Source organism: Cornus florida, unplaced genomic scaffold (genome assembly GCF_030987335.1).
Source record: "Cornus florida cultivar Cherokee Brave unplaced genomic scaffold, ASM3098733v1 CherokeeBrave_3.0.0_Hap2_Chr05, whole genome shotgun sequence".
NCBI classification, from domain to species: Eukaryota; Viridiplantae; Streptophyta; class Magnoliopsida; order Cornales; family Cornaceae; genus Cornus; species Cornus florida.
Window position 1 is genome coordinate 117,513,106 of NW_026775575.1, and position 27,665 is coordinate 117,540,770.

General features: G+C 35.1%; 1 protein-coding gene across 8 annotated transcripts; it reads right to left on the minus strand.

Moving 5' to 3' along the window:
- Window positions 1–1,983: 1,983 nt before the first annotated feature.
- On the minus strand, window positions 1,984–27,546 carry LOC132308960 (serine/threonine-protein kinase EDR1). Of its 8 annotated transcripts, none has more exons than XM_059807267.1 (18): window positions 27,225–27,546; window positions 17,285–17,324; window positions 16,931–17,173; window positions 13,436–13,639; window positions 12,060–12,251; window positions 11,584–11,843; window positions 11,232–11,351; window positions 10,986–11,075; window positions 10,094–10,189; window positions 8,242–8,334; window positions 7,673–7,793; window positions 5,411–5,711; window positions 4,130–4,253; window positions 3,982–4,001; window positions 3,500–3,656; window positions 2,522–2,810; window positions 2,327–2,399; window positions 1,984–2,189 (listed from the first exon to the last, which is right to left on the minus strand). In XM_059807267.1, the coding sequence occupies exons 1-18, from the start codon at window positions 27,275–27,277 to the stop codon at window positions 2,119–2,121; spliced, it is 2,547 nt and encodes an 848-aa protein (XP_059663250.1). In that variant the 5' UTR covers window positions 27,278–27,546; the 3' UTR covers window positions 1,984–2,118. The 8 variants fall into 8 exon arrangements, with proteins under 8 accessions (XP_059663250.1, XP_059663248.1, XP_059663252.1 ...); XM_059807265.1 differs by having other exon boundaries at window positions 8,242–8,340; XM_059807269.1 differs by having other exon boundaries at window positions 8,242–8,340; window positions 10,986–11,063; window positions 27,225–27,545.
- Between the last annotated feature and the right edge of the window lie 119 nt (window positions 27,547–27,665).

Here is a 27,665-nt window from a genome sequence, read left to right on the forward strand (position 1 = left end):
TGAAACCTAATAAAATACAATAAAAAGTAAAATAGTATAATACTAATTTTAATTTATTTTTTAACAAATTAAGTTGAGTTACAAAAGCTCCTTATTAATAATAAAAATCAAGTCAAACTAATAAAAATCTAACTACCTAGGATTGAATTTTTAAAGTGGGTTAAAGAGCAAAAATAATAATAATAATAATAAAATGTGTCTATTTATTATTTTTATAACTAAAATGTGAAAAACTCATTACTGGTTATGAGATATTCTTAAGGAAAGGAGTTACTTTATTGGATAAATTACACTCACACCCCATGAGGTTAGGTCATAGTTCAGCGAGATGAAGATTTTGGTTATAAATTTCACTTATATTTGAATTAGTGGTTTAACATTTCACTTGCACCCCAAATATTAATTTTTTGTGGGGCGAGGGGTACTTTTGATGTGTTAAATGACTATGTTATCATTTGACCATGTGTTGATTATTTTTGTGACCAAACTAACCCACGTACACTGATGCTTAGGAGAAAGAGGAATATCCACGTCAGCAAAATTCTTCACACATAAGCGATCTTCTCTACCTATCCCAGTGATACCAATCACCCTTTGTCACCATCAGCGTCATGATCGGTACCATTTTCTTCACCTCTGGCCTAGCAAACCAGAGACAACAACCACAAATGCAAGAAGACCCACATCAACAACAACACCACAAACTCCCTAGCTCTCATCCTTACCGGCGTCACCTACGCGTTCAACCAATTCAACTCCGGTAATTGTCAAAATTTACTACTTGCTCAAAAAATATATATGTCAAAAATAAGTAATTCACATATCAAAATTAATTAGTAATTTCAACTATTATCATAGTTGCACTCTAAGTCACGAAGCTGTGCTCTGCCAGTTCTGTTACAGTCTCAGACTCATTCACTCTGACTATTCAGATCAAAATTGTAAATCTCAAATCAATGAAATTGATAATCCTAATTTCAAAAATTCTACAGAAATATATGCTGAAGAAAGCATTGAAAAGTAAAATCAATGCAATTGATGTGTGCGACGGTTAGGATTGCTACATGGTGGTCTCGGGACTACGTGTACAAACAGGGTATATATATATATCTATATATATATATATATATATATTAACAAAGGGACTTTTTTGTCATTTAAGATTATATATATTTTGTATTATAAATTTGAGGATAAAAGGACCAATTCGCAAACAAAAAGTAAATTAGGGTGTAAGTGAAAATTAAAATCAAAATCTTTATCTAGCTGAAATATGACCTGACCTCGGGGGTGTGAGTGTAATGTACCCTTTTTTTTATTTTATTTGTAAGAACGGAGAGAATGACAGATGGGGTACTTGCCCTACTTTGTTAAGAGAGAAGAAAGATCGCTAACATTAGATTTATTTAATAATTATAAAGGGTAGTATTATAATTTAATCCATCCAAATTTGAAGGAAAAAAAATTTGTGAAACATAAATGATGACTCATCCATCATCTTTTCTCTTCCTTCTTTTATCTCCTAAATAATGATATTTGCCTCTTCCATCATATCTTACCTCCAAAATATTATTTCCTTCCATCTAAACAGACCATTAGTGTTACGTTCAAAAAGTCAATTTACAAAGGCCTATAATTTGGTGGTATAGTGTCTTACAAAATAAAAAGACTATATATATATATATATATATATATACACACACAACCCACACATTGTGAGAGTTATTTGTCAGGGCAATGGACCAATGGTCCTTCTTGCTGTTTTGCTTATACCCGTGGATTGTTCGAGACGAGTAGATACTTCCGCAGGAGCATAATCTATTTGATTCAAAACCTAAAACCCAAGTGTGAGAATAGCCCTTATTGAGAAACCCATTGGTTGAATTTCGAAATGCCTGATACACTCTAGTTTTTCTTTTATTAATCTTCTTATTCAAACAATGTGAGGACATATTTGTAATTTGCAGTTGTAGTCTCGCAACCTAGCAGAAAAATTGATATTTGAAAATATAAAAATTGGTGGTTGTCAAATTGGTAAATTGCAGTATAGTAATTAATTATTCAATATATATTCTAAACTACAAACAAAAAGATTGCATTAGCGGAGTGAGTACACTACTAGTCGCACTCTGGCAGGCGAGTTAGTATTTGTTCACAGCTAGGCCTTTCATGCGGTTCCGCCCAACAATCTGCAATCAAAAACGCATGAGCTGAGCACCCAAAAAGTGTTCATACTATTTATTATGTATTTGTATAAACAAACAAACTGTTCTCTCTATCAAACTCTCATAAAATGGAACTGATATACTACAGCATATATGCATACCTGCAATAATCCTGCCCAAGGGACCTTCGGGAATATCCAATCGCGCCCCCTCATTAGCAACAGCATAAACTACCTATAAACAGTATAAAGCATGAAAGAGGAGCTGTCACTCTTTACTTTCAGCAAAATATCAAATAATATTTCTCATTCTATGGGGAAAAGAAACAAGAACATACGACACATATGTTAGCATACCCGCTCTGGTGGTACACCATCCCACGGTCTGTTTAGAGTGCACAGCTCCCATATTATCACCCCTAGGCTGAAAATATCGCATTTCTCTGTGAAGGGTTCGTTGCGAACTAATTCAGGGGCCATCCATTGTGGAGTTCCAGCTGATGAGGAGTCTCTTGAGGTGGAGTCCGTCATTATCCTCGACAGCCCAAAATCACAGATCTTAACCACTGAATGCTTATTCACCAGACAATTTGCACTTTTTATATCACGATGGACTATCTTCATCCGGTGTATGCACATCAATCCCCTTTCATTCACAACACAAAACTAGTTACTTAATAATGATTTTTATGCTACACTGACTGATACATTATAGACTACAATTAAAATAAATACAATATAAAGAAAATTTCTCTACCTTCTTGGTTCACTTACATAGAGAATGAACAAATGCCAATAACTCTAATATTAAAGCTACATAAGTTCTTTACTAAAGTTTTATTATAAGTTCAAATACATGTAATAGTTGCCAATCACATCTGGCTATTACCCTATCAGAGTAGTGTTGTTTGCCATCAGTGTTTTTACTTGGAAGACTTTATTGTGAAAATCATGTTTCCTAGGAATCAGTGTGTCCGTCCAAACTTTACTTCTTCCAATGTATATGCATGTAACCTAATGGAAAGTATAGTGCAGATAAGGAAGAGAATCTAAGAGGAATGTTAAAAGGTTTAAACCAGCAAAAAGTGACTAAAACCCACTGACTTTAAGACCAGGTACAGGAGGGCCATCTAAGTTACGTACAACCAGTAAAAAGTGACTCAAGACCACACTAACATAATTCCTGATTGTTTATGTTCACTTTTCATTTTTATAAGAAAATAGCTTCAAAGGTACTATCTTCTTATAAAAATGAAGAGTGAACATAGACTCAAGAGTAATTTATCTTTCAAGCAACTGAGAGAATTCAACAAAATGTACAGAGTTTCAGTGCACCTGCATATATCACGCAGCATTTTAAGTCTCCTTCGCCAGCTGAGTTTCTTCTTCTGACCGCTTAAATGGATCAAATAATACAAGGATCCCATCTCCATGTATTCAGTAATCATTGACAAGCGTGGAGGCTTTATGCATGCACCAAGAAATAAAATAACTGCAACAAATTGCATATTGGTTCATAACATTAAAAATAACACATAATACTTTCTTCCGCTTTCTTCTTCTTATTACATTTTATTTATTTATTATTTATTTTGTTTTTATTTTTAGTACGCCCATCGATTTGAAACAAAAGAAGTAAATACTAAATAAGTTAACACCTAAATCCTTATTTTACAGATATTGGACTCTTAAAACCTTTTTTCTTCTTTGTTTGGGGGTTGTAAAAGGTATAAATTGACCATCACATGCAGCAAACTTAAAAAGGATGAAGTCGGATACTGAAAAGGTCTAATTTGACCAAAAAGCAGGAGGAGTACCATTTGGGTGTCGAAGGCGGCTGGAGGAACGAAAATGAAAAATAGAAAAAGAAAATAAAAAGGCATAAACGTTAGAATGATATTAAATTGTAAATAAATAAAAATAGTACAAGAAACTAAGACCTTCAGCATGTCCAAGAGAAGTTACCTAAGGATGGATATTTCATTGCAGAAATCCATCATATTTTCAACAGTCAGATCTTGCTCCAGAAAAACCTTGATGGCTACGTCAGTTCCATTCCAAATACCACGAAAAACTTCTCCAAAGAATCCTATAAACAAACATATATTTAAGCAAACTGAACATAAACACAAAAAGTTAACCAGAGAGCAAAGTAGTCACTCAGAAAGCATAAGTTTTACAAGGTTTAGAGATTGAGTAGTAATTCTATGTTCTATGACATTGTGTCGACTAGAATAACAACTACACCTTTGTTGTGGATGAACCTTCACTCTAAGAAACAAAATTAAACTCTGGTTACAAACCTTGAACAAAAACAAAAAAAAAAAAAAAAGTGAAATTATGTATACACTCCTCCGTAAAAAGTAAGGCTTATTCAAAGTACTTTTGTCAGATACATCAATCCTATCCAACCATACAGATCAATCTGCTAAAGACATTAACCATGAGAGTAAAAAAGGAAGGAGATAATCCTCTAGTCTCAAACCCCTAATGGTCCGAACCCCACCTCCAGCTACCCCAGTAAGCAGAAAAGAACAATTAGCGTGAAATTCCTATCAAAACATCTCTAACAAGCTGGTGAGATATCAGTCTTTGGGTTGTTATTGCTTGCTTGTCGAGAAAGATGTTGGATATTGTTTTCGTTTTAGCCTTTTAGATGCAGAGATCAGATGGATTATGAGAACACCTATGAACAAATTGATTTTCTGGCTAAGAAGGAAGCTCCTCAACTATGCCACCTTTTTTTTTTTTTTTTTTTTTTTTGCGAAAGTTCAAGCAAGCACACACATACATTATATGCATATTGCCTCCACCGAGGCCCGACCACTCAACCTCCCCAATTCAGGAGGAGAGCTTATACCATCCGGGTAAGTGTCCATTGGTAACGATGCCACTTTAAACCCCCAATATCATCCTTCTCCCTGCTAGGGCCAGGGACTTGGGAGGTGGGGGATGGGCAACAGGGTTTTGGGGTTGTATATCCTGTTTGGATTTGTTGGTTTTTTCTCCCTGTTGTATATCCTCTTGCTTCTGTTTCTTGTTCCATCTTTTCGGTCTTCAAAAATTCCCAAGACATTGCATCCTTGTTTTCTTCTTAATAATATTTCTCGTTTCGTGTATGTGTGTGGGTATATATAGTTATATAATATAAGATGTAGCATTAGCAATGGCACAAAAATACATCAGAATTAAAGAAGTTTAAAAGCCTAAAATGCTGCAGAGATTATAATGAAGGGCAATTCTTACCAATCCCAACACGAGTTCCTACAGTCAGTTCTGTGAAATCAATATTCCATTCTTGAAAAGGCAAAAGAGGTTTATTCTGGAACAAGGATGAGTCCAGAACTTTGTTCCATGTTGAGACTGCTTCATCAATTACTATATAGTCTGAAATTCTGCCTTTCACAGAAGTATGACTCCTAAATTCATGAGGAGATGAAGGTAATGATATTGCCTTCTGAGAACTCGTTTGCTCCCTGGGAAGAGCGTATAAAGCAGATCTTCTACCAGATATTTCATCACGATCATCATGGTGAAAATCAGATGCCTGAATTAGTGCACCAGGTCATTAACAATCACACAACTAGGGTTTAAAAAAGCCCTGCTCTAAGGAAGATGTTGCAATCAAAAGATCCACAGAATACTAATAATAAAAATTTTAAAAATTTCGAATAAGTTCAGGTATACTGTGTTTATGATACAAGAAAACTACAGAGGAACCGTAGTCTAAGAAATATGGTTGGCATTTACATGCGAATAAAAGAGGAACCGTGCAACTAACCTGATGCTCATAGACGAGAAACAGATTGAAAAGGCAAGACAATTCATACACTAAATCCTTAGTAGAAGCCGGAAATTTCCAAATTTTGGAAAATGAAAGTGAATGAGACATAAGATCTTGCAGTGAAATAGATGAGAAGTTATAGCGATGCCATTGGGTAATCTTGTTCCCCTTAAATTTGACCATTTGGATTTTTATTCAGCTTTAGTAGAAATCCATGTGTTCTTTTGGGTGTTATTGATCAAAATATAGAAACAAGAATAAAGAAAATTTACACGTACTCGTTGCCCACTGCATAATTTGCCCTCATTTAGGTCATTTGCAAAGAAATAAAAGGAACTTTTAAAGATAAAATACACATACATGAACCCCAAGTGGTTGGCTCAAGTGGGTTAGTCACTTGGCCCTGGTGCCTCAGAAGCGTTAGGTCTAAGGTTCGACTCCTCTTGGGTGCAAACAATTCCTTGGAGTGTGTGTGAGTACCAACTAGGGAGAAAACAAATACACATGCATAAAGTCCAACTGGGGGTACCTACGATTGCAACTCAGTTAGGTCTAACTTAAGCCCAACCCCGCCATTTGAAGAGGCTTCCCAATTCCAACCGAAACAAATCAAATCTCTGTTTTTGGTAGTCAGCCCAGTATTGGTTAGCTTGGGGAACGTCTGGTTGATAGGTTAGAGGGAGAATTTTAAAACTTAAGAATATCTCCTACAATTTTTCCTCTTTAAAGTCACTTTTTTACAAGTCTATTAATCAATCATAACTTGAAAAAAAAAAAAATTAGATAAATGTTAATAAAAAAATCAAATTAGAAGTAAAAATTAAACATGGAACGGAAAGTGAGAACCAAAAATATACTCTGTGATCGAGTTAGGAATATATATATATATATATATAAGACAGAAGAAACAGTTGAAATCAAACTTTTATGAATGTCTCATTACTTTTATTATAGATAAAGAGTTTGTACAAATTGCAAAAAGAAAGAAAGAATGAAATAAATAAATAAAAGAAAAAGAAAAAAGAAGAAAGGCATGCAGTGTCAATTGCCAAGTTATGTGAGAAATATATAGTGACATAATGAAGTGAACATTTGGAATTACTTAAAAGCTAAAACCTAGTCTGTTACAACTTTAACACTATTAATGAAAGTGCCATATCGTGTGGAAAGCAAATTCTTTCCTGATTTAAACCCAAGCCACACCCTAATTGTATACCACTACTACACACCAGAACAAGCCATATTCGCAGGGTCCTTCAAAAGTCCTCCAGCATTTTAAGTTTCACAAGAATTAATCATGATAAAGAAATTGTATATGTATGGGTGCATCCACATGATCCAATACAAGCTCAACAATTTAAAAGGCACCAGAAGACAAATATTGTGTTTAATTCAAAAATTGACAAAAAAAATCCCAAAATTAATCACACGACAATTACTTTCCAAGAAGAAAAAGAAAGTGAAATTGTCTACTTTATAAATATTTGACTGACTCAGAGCTAACTTCTAGAGTAAAATTGATAATATATGAACACATTCAAAGGTGTTGAAATCAATGCTAACACAATTACCACCACGAAGAAAGAAATTTAATCATCTACATCATAGAATTGGAAAATCAAAGTACTTTCATAATGCAAGCACTAATTCCAAAGCAATGCTAAACAACAAGACAATGTAAAGAATTGATGCAGTACATAGTTACTAGAATTAAAAAAACGCACATCCTTTTGAAGATCTGAACCACTATTTCTGTCAAATGAAGAATAGGAAAATGAACTATCATCCCCCTGTTCTCTCAAAAGACGATTCCGCTTTAGTGTTTCATTCATTGCACGCACAGCCCTAGAGTTGGTTCATGGAGCAAAAAAACATCATAAGTAGTACTTTTATACATAAATGGCATGAAAAATTTTCAAAGACAAAAAATTAGAAACCATCAAGTAAACAGGTATATGCCCTGGCCTAGCCATTTTTTTCTCTTTTTTCCCTGCTCTCCTTTTCTTATCTTTCTGATTCAGTGTACCCCTTATCATCACAAGATTCCTCGTGTCTTGCAATTAGCATCCCTTTCCTTCAATCAATCAGCATTATATTTTGAAAAGGCATAAGAAGTAAATCAATATCATGCCAAGTATGGCAGTGAAGATTACCATTGTACTACAGAACCTAAATCCTAACAAAATACCTTAAATCTAGAAAGTATAAACATTGAGAGAAAACAGAAGGCAAAATTAAACAGAAAGCTATAAATGGACATTTAGAAAGAAAAAGAAGGCGTATAGGAACCAACATCAACCTTACGATATCATCCCCAATCTCTGGAGTAATACTAATGCTCCTTCTTCTTAGTCTACGGGTTTCTGATGTTGAGGCACCTTCTGACCTGCAGCTATGTTGGAATAAAAATCAGTTTTTGAAATTTAGAAAATATGTTTAATTCACAATATAACTACATCACAGTAAAGAGATCATCAAATCATACCACTGATCCACTATATGAATCTCAAACAACTTAAATGGGGGAGGAGGGAAATAGATTCTCCTTTAGAGCCAAAAGGAACACAAGCACATGTGCTCACATATTCATGCTCATAGAAATTCACATTAGAGTTCTACAGCTGAAGGTACACGATCAAGTACTGCTCCAACCTACGGATGTCACCATACTTATTCCCAGCAAATAGATAGAGAGATAAAAGAGGGGGAGAAATAATAAGAGTCAATCACCCCATCAATAACCTTGGCATACACCCGATTCACATAAGACCACTACATGTAAAAATGTGTACTTTTTATTCTTTAAACTAGACAATAGGCTACGTTCCCGGTTTGAGTGTCTTTCAATGATACTGTACTTATCAAAATAATAATAATAATAATAATAATAATAATCTACACAAAGCCAGCTTATATACTCTCCCCCAACAAAAAAATAAATTAAATAAAGCATAATTTTTAAATGGCAAGTGCATTAATAAAATTCACAAAGATCTAAACAAAAGAAACCAAGAAAGTAAACCGAAACAGAAAGTAAAAGAAAAAATATCACTTCTTTGATGGTTAGCAAGGTTAAATGACTACCCAAAACATGTAATAGATTTATTTATTTACTTTTTCGTCTTGGAAGTACTTTAATAATTGTTTGATATAATAGCACTCAACGTATAATATTCTGCACTAAATATATCCCAAGGTATTGTTCAATTCTTTAGACTGAGAAACAACATTGATATAATACTTAACTGTGCATTGGAAAACTATAGGAATTGGGTCTACCAATATCAGTACTTATCAGGCAATACATCTTTACACAACAAAATTCTTCAATCCATGGAGGGTCATGCAAAGATTGCAAGGGACAAATTGCCCGAAGTTTCATTTAGAATGATTAATTGTAGCTTGGACTTACATAACACTTTATGTCCCCAATCCACTCTATTATATTTACAATTCTGACCAAGAATGGATAAGACTGCACTCTCACAGCATGTCACCATGAGGATAAATAAATAAATAAAATAAAACTGGAGCAACCTCAAATTTAAAGCTCAAGCGACTAACAACAATGTGCATTCTCAGTGACTAACAACAATGTGCAATCTCAGTGGCCTGTCACTATAACGAAAAATTCCCCTTTCAGTCTTAGATTCAGAGTTCAAGCAAGAAACAAATTAGAAGTCCCTAAAGTATGTCTTAGTATCAAGACCTGGAATGCAGAGGGTGTTGACAACCATCAATTCTAAAAGCTTAAGCTGTTAGAGAGGGTGCAACTTTAATACTCGCATGTGGCCTTCTTTTGGTCCAACACGTGTTTCAATTTTTTATTAGGGTGACGGTGAGGTTTGAACTCGAGACCTTTGGCTCTGATACCATGTTACAACCATCTACTCTAAAAGCTTAAGTTGTTAGAGAGGGTGTAACTTTAATATTTAAATCCTTCAACAGGTGAAATATACAAGGTTAACTATATCATACTAGCTCGAATGCCACACAATTGTAAAGGACTAATATTTTTTTGTAGTAGAATGCATCAAATTTCAATGTTAAAAAACAAGAAGAAAAAATCTCTTCAAATTGCAATATATCCATAAGGACTGCATATGTATTATGTAATGAAATGGTAAGCAAAAGAACATAACCACCTTGATGCAGCTATTTCATCAGCATAATTTCTGAATGATTTCCTATCACCGCTAAGCATGGATCGTCCACGGGCTCGAAACGAGGGATGCTCTGGACTGGAATGTCAAAACGATTCAAGAAACAAAAAAATAGGATCACACAAAAAATACACTTTTCACAGTAACTTTAAATTGGCTTACTGGACTTGAAGCATCTTCAAATATCTCATAGAATATTTAACATTATTTCGGGCAAATTCATTCGAGACAAAAGATGTGTGTGTACAAGTGTGAGATCGTCAAGTGTGTAGTTATAAACTTGTAATATTTATGATCCACAATATAATGAAGGGAGGTTAACTCATGATTCTAATAAAATTCAAACAATCATAATTTTGATTCAAGATAACAAAAGATCATATTTGAGTGACAACTAAAAGACAAACAATGGAAATCATAATTCTCAAGTAAAATCAACAGAACAAATTGGTCATTTTCAGGGACAGCATTTACCAAAGAGATATACTACTGTTTAAAACATATAGGCCTCCAAAACTGTGGTAAAACATTAGATTATAATTCCTTCTCTTAAGACCAGTTAATAAGAGTTGGAGCCCAAAACTATGTTTATTATGACTTAATACTACTCTGAACAGGATCGCCAAATTTTTTTTTTTGGATTGCAGAAGTGTCGCAAACACTTATGGGTTCAAATTTACAGTTGGGATGTGCTCAACAAACATAAATCTAGAAAATTTCGGATATCAATGGTAGCATCTAAAATACAAAACATGCTGCCATGATATATATCAAGTTCAAAACTACATGCAAGGTTCCAAATAAATCAATTTCTAACATAACATGATATAAATGTATGTGTGTAACAACCCATATCATATGGCATGTAAGTCACCTTGAACTTGCAGTCCGCTGTTCAGCAATGACCTTTCGCCGGCTCCTTCGCCAAAATGTAGTTGCAATATCGGGTTCACTATGAGATAAGCTAAGGCAGTGAGAAAAATCCAAAAACAGACAGCCCGTATAACCATCTTTAAAGTTTGAGTGTGAGAAGAAATAAATATGGAACAAAAATAGAGCCCATTCAAAATACAATTCCAGATTCAAAGTTGAATCTTGTCAAGATAGGCATTGATATTACCTCAAATTTTTGTCTATAGAGGTGGAAGATCGCAACATCATATTCCGCAAAGAAGGTCCCGATGCATTTGAACACGCTTCTATCCTCCGCTGATATTGGAGGCTTTCATCTTTCTCAATACTGCAGTATATGGAACAACAATAATAACTCCATAACCAGCTGGAAAAAAAATTAAAAAAGAAGATCTAGAAGAAGGTGTGATGAAGCAGTAGCATCAACCTAAGAATTAGTTACTCTCATAAATCAATTACCACAAAAAAAAATCTAAAATTTACTTAGACATTGTCTACAACAGTAAGGAATTAGTTAAAAAGACAGGTTGTTTATGTTATCATTACTGCTAAGTACTAACCTGTCAGGATCAACTCTATCCAAAAACCCATACAGGGGACTGTTTGGTTCTAGTGGTGAATCACATGAGTCATTATCTGCAGAATCACTCTCCCCTGCTGCAGAGATATGGGTCATAAAAATTGCCTTGGTTGAGCGAGGTATCAATTGCCCGGGAAACCTTATAAGATCGACCAGTAATTCCACAGAATTCAACACAACTACAACAGACATATGCTTATATGAGTCCACACACTCAGCAATCCCTTCATTAGGTAAACCCTGATTAGGAAAACCACCAAAACAAAAAGTAAAAAAGTATATAAAGAAAAATGACTGGTTTTTAGAATTAGCCATATGATGGACAACAATCAAACATTTAATAAACAAAATTCTATCTATTTGACTGTAACAGACATTAAAACAATTTCAAGAGACCCAAAATGTATAAAGATAAGTAGTAAATACTAGTTCCTTCTGAATGAAGGGAATACTTACCACCATGAGCCTACTTTCAAGACCTACAGTATCAGCAAGAACTTTGAATAATATTGCTCGAGGATGGCGTGAACCATGCTTTATCTTCCCCAGCATCTGGACACCTTGATTTTCATAGACATGAGAAGTTTCCTCAACTGCAGATTTTGCTGGACATAGTTCCAAATTTGGCCGTTTATAAAAATCAGATACCTGTGGAGGAAATAGATCGAGTCAAATATGGAAATGTTACAGCGTAAAACAGACCAAGCATGAATGCAGTTTTGAAATCAATTTAACATAGGAGACATTAAGATTTTAAATCATTGTGTAGTGTCCTGCATAATGCATACTATATCCAAGAAGAGAGAAAGCTCGAAATCCAGTTTTAGCAAAGTTATTGCAGTTTAAAAAATAAATGAATAAAAGAGGCTTCTTGCCTCCAATAATATGAGAAATGCTTACAAAAAATCATAAAAAGGGTTAAGTACAGAAAACCTCCCTAAACTATTGCCCTTTTGCAAATAACCCCCTTGAACTAAAAACCACCCCCCCTGAACTATTGATTTGTTGCAATTAAGGGCAAATCCATCACAAAAGACTATTTTACCCTTTCTCATTAAAATTTTCATTTCTTATTAAATTATTTTTATTATCTTTTCTCTTATGTAAATATTAATTATACTATTTACCTTTATTTTTTTTTAATATCAATTTATCATAAAAATAAAAATAAAAAATAGATAAATATATTTGTAACTACCATTTTCTAAATTGATTAACTTATTATTAGAACTTTATTATTTATAATAAAACGTATTAGAACCAATTTAAACATTTTTATCGTAAAAAAATATCATTTTTTTCATACAATATATTGATGAAAAATTCATAAAATACTTTTGAAAAAAATACCTTCTTTTCATGTAATATATTTATTCAAATTAAATTTTTAATTAATCTTTTTAAAAAAATTCTACTAAAATTTTTTATTTAAATAAATAATTAAAAAAATTAAAGGTAAATTTATGCAAATTTAATGGAAAATATCTCATCAAATTAGTATGATTTTTTTCATAATTTATTTAGATAAGAAAAATATATTAAATGTAATTCAATAAGAAGGGGCATTATGGTCATTTAATGAAATATAGTACAGTCCTTGGGGTATATTGCAACAAAATGAGATAGTTTAGGGAGCTTTATGCACAAAATATAGTTCAAGGAGGTTATTTACAAATTCAAACATAGTTCAAGGCATTTTTTTGCACTTTACCCTAATAAAAAATAATCAACAAAAAAAAAAAAAAAAATTGCAAGAAGAATAAATTAATAATCTTTAATGAAACTAATGAAGAAAGGCTACACAGTAAAAATGAAGTTCTGTAAATTCTCACCAATACAGCAATCTTTTTTATCATTGCTGCAGGATTTGAGTTCAAACTTTTCACCAGTGTAACAATCAATTGCTTTAGTGCAAAAAGCTTCTTATCTTTCTCTGCATCTACAAGGACGATATCAGCTCTGAAACCCTCAAACTCCAAATCATAAAGCTCATCCAAAGTAGGAATATCATCAAAAAGCTCCTTGAGCCTTTTCTCCTGTACACAATTACATGTCAACAATTGGTAAATAGGGCTCTAATAGAAAACCAACCAAGGTAATCATATATTCAGTATCAGAAATAAATAGAAGTTCAAAAAAGAACTAACAAATTGAGATACAGGGGCACAGGACTTAAGTGACAAAATCCACCTAAGATGGCCACTGCAACCGCTTTCAAATCGTGGTTTTACAAATTAAGAGCGGATTCAAGATGAGACCGCAATTTGATGTTTTGGGAGGACAGTTCATAAATCTCAGAGAGCGGAACCCAGAAGCTTAAAAGTTTGAAGCTTTATTAGATATTTTCCAAAGCATTCAACAGGACTTGATCAATTCCTATGAGCCCACCGAAAGTTGATAAAATACTGTAATGATTGTTTGTATCTTGAATCCATGAACTGGTGAATGGTAAAAACCATACAAACCACTGGGGCAAAAGATTTCAAATGAGAAATACTTCATTCTTTATCACTTAAACCTCTTGTGATACAAATATATCAAAAAATAATTCACCTTTAATAAAAATATATACTCACACAAAATATTTAAGATTAAGTAATCGGACAATATTTACATATTAGGAGATAATATCAATTACACTTATATAAACTGTTTATATATAGATATTTGTAAACTCGCACTCGTAGAACATTTGTGTTCTGAGTAAAATATAAGTTTTGTTGCTCCCACACTCTGGTCTCACTTTCACTTCCACTCCCGGCTCCCGCTCTATGTGACCTAGCATATGACAAACATAAATAAGAGTTAGACGACGCATCACTAATTCACCATGTAACAACACTAATCAAATATAATGATGCAAATCTAGATTTAGGCTTCGCGCATGAATTATGGTCCAGGAACCCCTATGTAAGGATATTTGAGGTATACTTTGGTAACAGGCTATCAGATGTTCCTAACTAGCTATTAAGTAGGGCCCATATATATGAGAAATTATAAGACAAGGGAATAGAGTTTTCAAGAAGGGTTCTCCATCAGTGCTAGAGATGTTGGAATCATGATGAGAAACAAAGTTATTAGGAGGGGGAAGCTGGATGTGGAGATTGTCTCTATGCCCATGGTTTTTTATGTGCAAGAGAAAGAGCAGACACACTATTTATGGAAGGGAGATATTCAAAGATGTACAGATTACCAAGGTATCAAATTAATGAGCATACTATAAATTTGGAAGAGAGTTATTCAACAACTAATAAGGTGTAAAATTATAGTATCAAGCAATCAATTTGAATTGATGTCAAGAACCTCAACAACAAAAGCTATTTATTTATTAAGGACAAATAAGTATCTCCAAATGATTTTCATACATTTGGATATAGTCATAGATAGGATCCTGAAGATATAATACGATGAATTTTAGACAATAAAGGAATATCAAGGATCGGCATTAACACTATCTTTTTGCCTTAGTTACAGATGTATGAGGTTCCATGCCAGTGTTATTAAAGGCCCAAGGCGCGCACTAAGGCGTTAGAGGTCTTTTGGAGCCTAGGCACAAGGTGAGGCGCACACCTGAGTGAAGCGAAGCGCACAATTGAAAAATTAAATTACTTTTGAAACAGATTCATATTCTATATTAAAGGCGCAAATGTTGTCAAAGGCACACCTGGGCACACAACAAGTGCAAGTGTTGTGCCTGTAAGAGCCTGGAGCCTAGGTGCGCCTTTAACAACATTGTTCCATAGTGAACGCTATTTGTTGATGATATCATTTGATTAATCACATCAGAGAAGGAGTAAGTGCTAAAATAGAGTTTTAAATAGGAAGTCTAGAATCAAGAGATTTTGGGATTAGTAGGGACTAAAACTGAAATATGGAACGTAACTTCACAAAAACAAATATTTTTGTTATCTAGTTTGATTATGCCACCACCAAAAAAATAAATAAATAAATAAATAAAAGAGAGGAGGAAATGGATACGATGTTAATCATAGAATTTTAAAGCAAGATGATTTAAGAAACAATATATTTAGACAAGTTATAGTCTAAGGGATAGAGTGTTGGGTGGCTAAGAAACAACATAATCATTAAAATGGATGCTCAGAAATGTGGACAAAAAAGGAAAAATTAGAAACAAACACATTCATGAGAGGGTTGTTAGCACCTATGGAGATAATATTAGAGAGAAATCTACTAAAATGGTTCAACCATTCCAATGATGTCCAATTACTACAACAGTTAAGAAAAGTTACACGATCCTTAATTAAGGGTAATGCAAAGGAAAGGAGACAACTAAAACCAATGTGGTTTGAGATAGGAAAGATATGATGGCTATTATTTAACTTAAGTTATGGTCTTAGCAGGACATAATGGCAAAACACGATGCATGTAAATGACCCCAAATAGCTAGGAAAGGGCTTTGATGGGTTGGAATGAGGATCAAAACCATATCTAAATTGTATTTTTCAAGGATTTTTGTTGTTTAGACAAATTTTGATTAGAATATGGAATGTAGTGAAAAGTAAAATTTGTCTTGCATAAAGAATCTCAGAATAAATATAAAAGAGTGGGCCCCTATTAAAACTTGTTGGAATTGAAACATTAATATATGTGATTCAAAACATGCATAACTATCAGTTCTAAAAAGCTTATTTTTCCAAGAAAACAATTGACGACTTAGTACCCTTGTCCCTCCATTGTCATTCATTAGAATCATTACTCCTAATAGCATGAAAGCAACTGTGGTTTTAGAACATGATTCGTCCTTAAATGACAGACTAAAATTACAATTAGAGAGAGCATTCAAGAGCTGGAAACAAGATTTACAACATTAAATTCTAAGGTTCTTTGTCTCTTAAGAAAACAAGAAAGACACCTCCCTATATGCTTCTGCTTAAAAACTACCACAAAAATAATATACCAATCTGAATTTCTTTCCTACTAGAACTAAATTTGAAACATTAAAATATTAATTCTAGCATTTTCCCCCAGTAGAAACAAAAATATACATTTAAGTGCAAAGAACTCATATTATAGACCTGCCCAAGCAGAATCCAGAAAAAGAAAAGAAATAAAAAAGGATTACTCAAACAAATCTGCAGAACAAGATCTGTAATCAAAACAGATGAACTGCATACACAAAGATATAATAGAAAATAGATTCCTTCTATGGCAAAATCACCAGTAGATCTCTGAGAGCTCAAATTCAGTAAAAAAATAAATACTAGAGAAATAATCAACAGGAAGCATAGTAACAGCAAATTCTCGCCAGCACTAACAAAAGAGAAAATTAACAAAAATAAAAAAAGAAAAGAAAAAAGAACACTCACAGGAATGACAGAATAGAAACCATTCGGAATGGGTTCAGAAAGCATTCCAGTTCTCCATAGAATCTGTGACGCTGTCTGTGACGACAACCTATCATGCTTGCCGTAGTTATTTGATTCTTTAGTGCTCAGAGTTTCTTCTTCAGAATCCAAAGAAACAGATCCAAATCTTTCCATAAAATCTGAAGGACACCATGTAGCATTTGGAAGCCTTTGTTCTGCTGATGCTGCATCATCTTGTGTATCCTTCATGTTTATAAATATTTGAAATATAAAGCCGTTTCAAAAATTCTTACCCATAAAAGACCTTTGCAATCTATATATTCTTTTAAGACAACAAATCACCGCTTCACATACTTCTTTCGTTCCGTCTCCCTTAAGCTGGCGGCCATATGACCTGCAAGGAGGAAAATTCTGTTTGTTTGGATGAAAAATATTCAAATGTTTAGCAGAACCCAGATATATTACTTAATCATATGTAGTGTAGCCCGTGAACAATTGCAAATAGAAGAAAGATCCATTTGATCAATTCCATAGGGATTCAATGAAAATTCCACCGTCCAAAACTTTTTGTTTGATCCAGGTCAAATCAGTTTTTTTGAATAATATTGCAATGCCCTAATCAGGATTTTAACAATCATGTGTAGGAGAGCGTCGTCATGAACCTAAATATTTTGAAGCCTCCTTATTCTTACATATGATGACAGAGTATAAGGAAGACCCAATGAAACATGAACATGAGAAAAATGATATTTGTGACACCCACATTGCCCGGGGGGAAGAGGTGTTGGCACTTACATGTGTGGATGTCTCCTAATTTTGCAGACGCGTTTTGAAAACCATGAGCACAGAGAGTGTGTAAAGCAGACAATATTTACACAGTGGCGTGGGTAGTGACAATATTATTTTGACTGTGGAGCCTATAATAATGAAGATTTAAAAGGGATACTTACTTCCCTTCTTTCAGTCACATGGCAACATACTTATTCTTACAAGGCGGCTTAAATAGACTGTACTTCCATTCTAATAACTCATCAAATGATTTCTTGTTTCATTTCCTTGTGCTGCTTATACTGGTTCTATCTGGTGCGGTGTAATTTCTGCGAGTTACACATATCCTTCAATATCAACCCTGATTCTATTAATTTAATTTGTATAATTATAGAAGAAAAAACAGATAGACTTTATGGATTAAAAAGAAAAAGATTAGTTAACCACCTATGACTACTGTCATGAATATAGGCTGTTTACAGCCTGTAATCAATTAGGAAAGTTGACTATTCTGCTACATGTAATCTGCTAGCTTGATTATAGGAATATTCTGATGCATAAAATCTGCTAGCTTGATTATAGGATTTTGATTAGCTTAATTTCTGGTAATTGGCTAAATTAATGTACTGAGTGTATGTCTTGGGTTCCTATATAAACCCACAAGTACTCACATCTAAGTCATATACAAGAAATCTTCTCTTCTATTTTCTTGCTCTTATTTACAACATGGTATCAGAGCAAAAATGCTCCTGAGACCCAACTCCCGTCTTCCTCTTCTTCACCCAGTCTCCACCATTTCTCTCTATTGTTCTCACATCAAAAGTCTGGTGCCTTCTAAGAATTCTAGTTTGTTATTTATTTTTTATTTTTTTCTGCTAGAGTTCTATTTAGTTTTACATTTTCTTATGTAAACGGTTTAATATCTATTATTTGTTTTATTATCTAAAATAAAATAAAAAAAAGGTTACAGCTTCATCGACTCTATGGCAAAGCATAGCCTTGCTTGGAAAGAATCCTCTTGCTAATCTCCTTGCTTGGATCCTATTCTTACTCGGATCTCATTTCGTTCTTGCTTGGTCTCCATGGGTAACAAAACAGATGCTAAAGATTCTCTGTTTATTGGTTCCATGACGAATATCAAACTCAAGGGTCCCAATTACCTTCAATGGGTCCGAGCTGTCCAAGTTGCTTTGAAAGCTCGAGGGAAGTTCTCTCATCTTAAGTTAACCAAACCTACTGATGCCAAATTGGTTGATGCTTGGGAACAAGAAGATGCCCAAATTATGACTTGGTTATGGAACAGTATGGAGCCCGAGGTCTTCAACAATGTCTCTTTTCTTGAAACCTCTAAAGAGATTTGGGATGCCCTGAAGGAGATGTATTCGTCTGAGCAAAACATCTCTCAGATTCATCAGCTTTATGAGGATCTTTTTTCCACTATACAAGGAGTTTGCTCTATTGAAGATTACTACTCCACCTTGAAAGGTATGTGACTACTCCACCTTGAAAGGTATGTGGGAGGAATTGAATGTGTATCAGCCATTGACTACTGGTATGGAGACTCAAAAATGATACAGGGAAGAATTTCGCGTCGCAAAATTTCTTTCTGGACTTCGACCCAAATTTGCTCTTGTTAGTTCTCAGATTCTCGCTGGTACACTTTTGCCATTTGCTAGTGAGGCCTATAATCGTGTTCTCCGGGCCAACCTATCTGCTCTAGAGAAAGCCGATCGCTCTGCCCTTGCAGCTCCCATTAGGCGATTTGATAATTTCCATAATGGTCGTGGGGGATATGTTTCGAATAAAGGTTGAAATTTTCAAGGTGGTCATAGTGGCCTCAAGAAATGTACAAATTGTAATTAATGAGCGTTGAATATTGCATATTCAAGCCCCTAAATATACGTATGTTAAGACCTAAAGTGATACTTTTATCCATTGTTAGACTGATTTATGTTTATTGTGTGTTTATAGGTACTTTCCCAAAGAAACGGTTAAAACCGAGACTTTATGATGAAAAGACTGATATCGAAACTTACAGAGTCGTTGCCGGTCATTCAAAACAAACCGAGAGTCAAAATGGTGAAGTTTGGAGTAAATCAAGTGTCAAGGCTTGAGCCTTAGTTCTAGGGCTCGAGCTCCAAAAAAAAACAAGAAATTCAACTAAGGCATCAAAGCTCAAGCTTTGACCTACAGAGCTTGAGCTCTACATAAGGGTGCTCAAACTTACCTCGGGGTGCTCGAGCCTTTGCCTAAAAGCTTGAGCCTGAGGCGTTGGAAATTAAAAGATGGATTTCAAAAAGCTCGAGCCTTCCACATGAAGCTCGAGCCCTATGAAGAAAGGATCGAGCACTGTTAAAAGGAAGAAAACCCAAAAATATTCTAAGTGTTGATGGAGACGCTTCGGAAAATAGTTGAAGAAATTTGACTAAGTACAAAAGTAAAGTTCGAGCACCATTCTTTGAAGCTCGAGCCACATTCAAGAAAGCTCAAGCTTTGCTTCCAAAGCTCGAGCCCGTGCCAAATAGCTCGAGCTTTGCTTCAAAAGCTCGAGCTCTCCACGACAGATTGGACTTATAAGTTACGGGATTTATCATAAATCCTTTTTAATGTCTTATTTCATTCAAGATGGGCCAGAAGACCTAAAAGCCCGCCAGAACCTTAATTCTTCTATAAAAGAAGGCACAAGGCCTTAGAAGAATTGTCCTTTTTCTTTCGTATTGTTTAGAGTTCTCATACTGTGGTGGCGGCTTTTAGAATTTTCATAACCTTATAAGGTGAAGATCCTGAAAAGAGAAGTGCCGTCCGTGACGATGAAGACCACAACAACACAGATGATATTCTGCGTCGTCATGAGTAGTTAATTCCTCTCTTAGGGCACTGATGTAACCCGTTCTTAGTACTACTATGGTTTGATTGTTTCAACTTTGGGTATTTTTAATATATTATATTTTTTATTGCATGATTCTGAGCAATTGAGCCAACTCAATTGGATTTTAATGTTTTACATAGTTTTTGAATATATAATACCTTATCTTAGATTTAGGTATTCATTAACTATTCTCACCCCATTCTTATTGGACGGTATCTGGCGGAGCCCTACCGGACATTAGAATGGAGATCATGTAATGGTGTTCCAATATTTTTTATAAATGAATGTTTTCATAGTCTATGCTTAGGAAAGATGAATTATACCGCAAATTAGTTAAAGTAGGTAGGTGGATAGTCCATGCGAACCGCAGATAAGTTATAGTTAATTGAAATTTATAAAACATCTTTCTTTAAAACCTCATGGTTAAACAGTTGACCATAGTACAAGATTCGTGGTAAAGTCAAAGCCCTAAGATTTCTTCTCTCTCTGATCTCTTTAGTTTAAATTCAATTTAATTTTACTTTATGTTCGTGACAACCAATCAATCAAATTCAATCAGTTACCTGCAAACCAAAAATAATTGGATTAGTTAGAAACAAAACAAAGAACACTCATCTCTCTGTGGGATTGACACCCTCTATATAGTCCTATCCTACAAAGATTCGTACCATTGCGAGTGGTAACATTGAGCACACATTAGTAATCGCACCAACCATACTGTGGACAAATGTTGAAAACTCCATGGCAAGCCCACATGGACTAATCATGCTACTGTTGAGGGGGAGATCTCCACTCATGCTGATAAAGAGACTGTAGCTCTTTCCAAAGCAGAGTATGACTCACTAATGGCGCGCACTCATGTTTCATCTACCTCAACCGCCACCTTGGGTGCTTCAGGTAACAATTGCCTCCATTCCTCATCCAATCAGCCATGGATTATTGATTCTGGAGCCTCCGATCATATGACTAGTAATCCCTCTGTTCTTTTTAATCTTTCAAGTACTCCCTCTCCTCCTTTGCTACAATTGCTAATGGTTCTAAATCTCCAGTTCAAGGGGTTGGCACAGTTACTACCCCTCGTCTAACTTTCTCTTCTGTCTTATACCTACCTCAATTTCCTTATAATTTATTATATGTTCATAGAATTACCTCTGCTTTAAATTGTTGCGTAACCTTTTATCCTTCTCATTGTGTTTTTCAAAATCTAAAGACGAAGAGGACGATTGGTGGGGGATATGAAAAGGATGGTCTCTACTACTTCCAACCCTCTCCCATATTAATTTCCTCTGCCTTTTATACCATGACTTCTCCATATAAGTGGCACTGTAGACTTGGACATCCATCAACTGCCAATCTGCGTCTTTTAGTCCCTTCTTTACCTTCATTTTATACTTTTAATTGAGAAACGTGTCAGCTCAGTAAACATCATCGAGCCACTTTTAAATGTCGACCTAATGGTCCTTGTTTACATCCTTTTAAGTTGGTTCAATCCGATGTTTGGGGTCCAGCGAGAACAACTAGTTTGTCTGGTGCACGTTATTTCATTTCTTTTGCTAATGATCATTACCGTTTGACTTGGTTATATGTTTTTAAAGATCGCTCTCAAGTGTTTGATGCATTTAAATCATTTTATGCTAAAATCACTAATCAATTTAATGCCAAGTTGCACATTCTTCGTACTGATAATGCTCTTGTTTCATCACTTCTTTGAGTTAAGGGGTATTACACATCAAACCTCATGTGATGATACACCTCAACAAAATGGAGTTGCTAAACGAAAGAATGGTCCAATCCTTGTTGTTGCCCGTGCATTCATGCTTCAAATGAATGTGCCTAAACAACTTTGGGGGGATGTTGTTCTCATAGCAGTATACCTTTTAAATAGAATGCCATCTCGGGTTCTTAAAGGGAAATACCTTTTAAAATGTTCTTCCCTGATAAAGATCCTTCTGTCTCCCTCCAAAGGTATTTGGATGTGTTTGCTTTGTCCATAATTTAAATCCTAAACGTGATAAACTTGACCCTCGTGCACACAAATGTATATTTCTTGATTATTCTCGTACTCAAAAAGGGTACCGATGCTATAGTCCTACATTAAGAAAACATTTTGTATGTGCTGATGTCACTTTCTTTGAAAATGTTCCCTATTACTCTACGGAGGGTTGTCAACTACAAGAGCCTTTACTCCAAGAGTCTGTTCGGCCCCTACCTGTTCTTTCCGTCCCTTTATATCCTACTAGGCTCATCCCTTCATATCCTAAGGTCTATGTTCATAAACATCCGTGGACTTCTCATTGCCCATCTGAACCAATTACAGCACCAATAGCACCATCCTCAAATCCTCCATTGCTCTCCTCGGCGCCTGCAGATCCTACTCCTCCATCTAGTCCTGACATTCCCATTGCCATTCGTAAAGGTAAAAGGTCTTGTACTAAGCACCATATCTCTAATTTTGTATCTTATAATCATTTATCTCCTTCATTTAAGACATTCACAATATCCTTATCTTCTGTCTCGGTTCCTAAGACATATAAGGAGGCCCTTTCCCATCCTAATTGGCGAAAAGTAATGGAGGATGAAATGCATGCTTTGCACTTGAATAATACTTGGACGTTTGTTCCTAAGCCCGCAAGTGCACACATTGTTGGTTGCCAATGGATTTTCACAGTGAAGCAAAATCCAGATGGTACTGTTGACAAGTCAAAAGCTCATCTTGTTGATAAGGGCTTTACTCAAACCTATTGTCTTGATTACACTGAAACTTTTTCTCCTATAGCCAAGCTAAACTCAGTTCATATTATTATCTCTCTTGCTGCAAATCTTGATTGGCCCCTTCATCAACTTGATGTTAAGAATGCCCTCTTGCATGGAGATTTGAGTGAGACAGTGTACATGGGTCAACCACCTGGGTTTGAGTCCAAGGGGGAGTGTGTTTGTCATCTCCATAAATCTATTTATGGACTCAAACAGTCTTCTCGAGCATGGTTTGACAAATTCAGCAAAGTTGTGGTTACTCATGGAATGACTAGAAGTCAGGTTGATCACTCGGTGTTCTTTAAGAAGACAAAACATGGTATTGTGATATTGGTCGTCTATGTGGATGACATTGTGATTACTGGAAGTGACAGTAAGGACATTCAGACTTTGATTAGTCATCTTGGTTCAAACTTTCTTACTAAAGATTTGGGCAAGCTTCGTTATTTTCTTGGTATTAAGGTTACGAGATCAAAGAAAGGCATTTATTTGTCTCAACGAAAATATGTTCTTGATATATTGAGAGACACGGGTCATCTTGGAGCTAGACCTATTGCTACACCTATGGAGGCTAATCAGAAATTGATGTATGATGTTGGTGACTTAGTTGATGATCCTGAGATGTACAGAAGACTAGTTGGTAAGCTGATATACCTGACTATCACTCGACCAGATATTTTATATGCAGTCAGTGTGGTGAGTCAATTCATGACCAACCCACGGGTCCCTCACATGAATGCAGTTGTACACATTCTAAAGTACCTCAAAGGTGCTCCAGGCCGTGGTCTTCTTTACCAATCTTCAGGACATCTTCGCATTGAAAGGTATACTGATGCAGACTGGGCAGGTTCTCCCTCAGATAGAAGATTAACTATGGGTTATTGTACTTTTATTAAGGGTAATCTTGTGACTTGGAGAAGTAAGAAGCAATCAGTTGTTGCTCGATCTAGTGCTAAGATTGAATACCGTGCAATGGCTCACACAACTTGTGAGCTAACTTGGTTGAGAAGCCTTCTACAAGAGTTTGGAATCTCAGTGCAAGATCCAACTCCTCTCTACTGTGATAACCAGGCCGCCATTCATATTGCTAGCAATCCAGTTTTTCATGAACGGACAAAACACATTTAAGTGGATTGTCATTTCATTCCTTCTAAGGTAGCTTCAAATGAGATTGTGACTCCTTTTGTGCCCTCTTGCAATCAGCTAGCTAACATCTTCACTAAAGCTCTTCTAAAGAATGCATTCGACTCTATTTGCAACAAGCTGGGAGTTGTTGATATCTACTCTCTAGCTTGAGGGGGAGTGTCATGAATATAGGCTGTTTACAACCTGTAATTAATTAGGAAAGTTGACTATTCTGCTACATGTAATCTGCTAGCTTAATTATAGGAATATTCTGATGCATTAAATCTGCTAGCTTGATTATAGGATTTTGATTAGCTTAATTTCTTGTAATTGGCTAAATTAATGTACTGAGTGTATGTCTTGGGTTCCTATATAAAACCACATGTACTCACATCTAAGTCATATACAAGAAATCTTCTCTTCTATTTTTTTGCTCCTATTTACAGCAACTACAATTGAGATGAAGAAACATGAAATCCAAGCTAAAAAATTGTTGTTGAATATCAAAATTCAACGTATTCTTAATCAACTTGAATAATGACCAGATTATCAAGATTGAAGCAAATTTATTTGACAAATTGAAAAAAAAAAAAAAAAAGAGGTAGAACAATCAATAAATTTCTCATTTATTCAAGCAAAGAATTGGAGGCTATTTACACTCTACTGACCAAAGAAGTGAAAGAATCCGCATTGGAGATCGAAAGCCCCTTGAAGGTTGCTTTTTTTTGTTTGGTTGGTCACCATTGGCAGGATTCTCACCCTAGACAATTTGAGACGGAGGCGTTAGGCGGCAAACTAGTGCTGCTTGTGCAAGAAGGCGGAGGAATCGGTGAATCATCTTCTCCTTCATTGCCCAATGCCCAGTGGCATGGGATATTTGGTCCATGTTCTTGGCAATGTTTGGTATGCAATGGGTGCCTTCTCGTTCACCGGTGGATATGCTCGAGATTTGGAGAGGGTGCATAGTGGATAGCCAAGTTACGGATGCTTGGAGGGCCACACACCTATGTTTATGGTGGGGCTTGTGGAGAGAGAGAAATAATAGATCCTTTGATAGAGAGGAAACTCCTATTCGGTCTCTCAAACACTTAATTATGAGATCTTTATTCTTTTGGGTTTGGGGGCACAATTGTAAATCTATGGGGGATTTTGTAGATTTTGTTGATAGTCTAAAATTATAGTTGGACAGTGTCAGCTTTTTGTGTATTCTTTTGGGAAAGCTCCCCTCTTGAGCGCCTTTTAATGAAATCTTACTTACCAAAAGGGGAAAAAAAAAAAAAAAAAAGAGAGTGAAAGAATCAGCTGTTTGGTCTGAATCTAACATGCCTTCAGAGTAATTAAGTTGTTAGTCCAGTGCTCTGATGTATTGCCAGAAAATATGTCAAATGAGATCTATCACATTTGCAGTGTCCAACAAGTAATAACTCTGTTACTCGAATCTCAATGACAGAGTCTTCCTGCATATTGTTTGAATCCAAATGAGAAATGCAAGCAAAAAACACCACCAGCTCTTGATAATTTCAAATAGAATGCCAAAGGTGGATTACAAGAAAATTAGATTAAAGAAGAGTTTTTTTATAAAAAAAAAAAAATTGGGTAGGTAAGATACACACCTACTATTGCTCCTATAGAAACTTGAACCCCCAAATGAAGGAGGAGATACCACTTGAGCTAAAGGCTCGGTATAAGATGAAAAAAGAGATCAACAGCATGGAATCCAAGATTATTGATGTGGGTAGGAGTATTCAAAAAGAGCATGAAGAATGCATTGTGATTCAAAAGGAGAACAAACAAATGGAACTCCTTTGTGGTTCAAATTCTAGATCAATTTAAAGATATGTCTTCAGCTCCCAATCTCCAACAATTGCTTTCCTTGTACCAAAAAAACTCAATATTACAATAATGAACACCAGTCTCCCAATGCTTTTCGTTCTACCTTGAAAAAGGGGGAAAAGATGAAGCTCATAGGTTCTTATACTCCCAACACTTCAAACTCGATATTGAGTTTAAAAAGCCCTTTCAACAATGAACATAGAACTAAAAATTCAGTTGTATTTATGGTAGAAACCCCATACCCTTACTGTCCTTCGAACATAGAACTAAAAATATCGAGTTTAAAGAAGCCCTTTCAACAATGCCCCAACATCAGTTCTAAGTTTTGTGTTTGTAGGAGAGTGTTTCTCCATATTCGGCCTGTGTCAGTGCTTCTAAATTTTAATAGAGTGCGTGTGTCTGCACTCATCCTCCATCAGTTTCCCTTAGAAAAGGGTTGAACTTAAGGTATTGAGGCGTAATTGCTTCCTAATTCTAAAATCTAAAACCAGTTTAGACTGAATTTCACGATCTTCAACTAAAACTACTACTGGGAAAACCTAAATAACACAGTACACAACCAGAGTTATTTCAAATTATATATACATTCTGTCATTAATACCTAAAAGGCTAAAAAAATTCAACGAACTTAAACCCCAAAATCAATCACCTCCAAAAACACAATTCAACCCTGCGTTTGTACCAAAGATTTGATCTTAAAACTTGCAATGAAAATTTCAATAAACCAATATGAGTTCATTCCAAATTTCAACATTTACCATGCTATTCAAAAACTCAATACGATCAAAATTTAATCAGAAAAACAACATAACTGACATTCATACACATTTATAGACTTAAATATATATATATATATGTATGTACCGACACATATGAATATATATATATATATATATGTATGCGTGTATGTGGGATTAATTGCAGAGGAAAGAACGATGAGCTTACCACCAGCAGATCCGAGGACTTGAATCTCCACCCCCTCTGCCGGACAGTAACATTTGAATCTTAATTTTATGGAGAACTCACCTTCATGTCTAAATCAAAGATCAGTTTTGGATAGAGAATGAAAATATAGAAAATGCAAACAAGGAAACATGAGAGAGAGAGAGAGAGTGACGGGCGGTTGTTATTGATATTTGGGCTTTGTGATATTAATTGATGGATCGAGTAGGAAAGCTGCAATGCGGGCTTCTTTTCATTTCTCTTTCTGAGGAGTGGGGTGTGAGTCACGTGCTTGGCGCGCGCAAAATTGCCTCTTCCCTCCGACAGACAGCTGGCGAAATGGGGTGGCTGTGCCTCACCAACATCTAGTACATCGTGTACGTGAACCCTTTATTACTTACTGTCTAGTGTCTACTAGTAGCATGTTGTAAAATTGCAATATAT

What these genes read in the sequence shown, in the direction of transcription:
- LOC132308960 (XM_059807265.1), bottom strand. Translation starts at nt 27,277, where the DNA reads ATGTTACTGTCCGGCAGAGGGGGTGGAGATTCAAGTCCTCGGATCTGC. An exon ending in GATAGAGTTGATCCTGACAG is followed by an intron (nt 11,352 to 11,583) that starts GTTAGTACTTAG and finishes CATATACTGCAG; the next exon opens with TATTGAGAAAGATGAAAGCC. An exon ending in ATGCTGCGTGATATATGCAG is followed by an intron (nt 2,811 to 3,499) that starts GTGCACTGAAAC and finishes TGTGAATGAAAG; the next exon opens with GGGATTGATGTGCATACACC.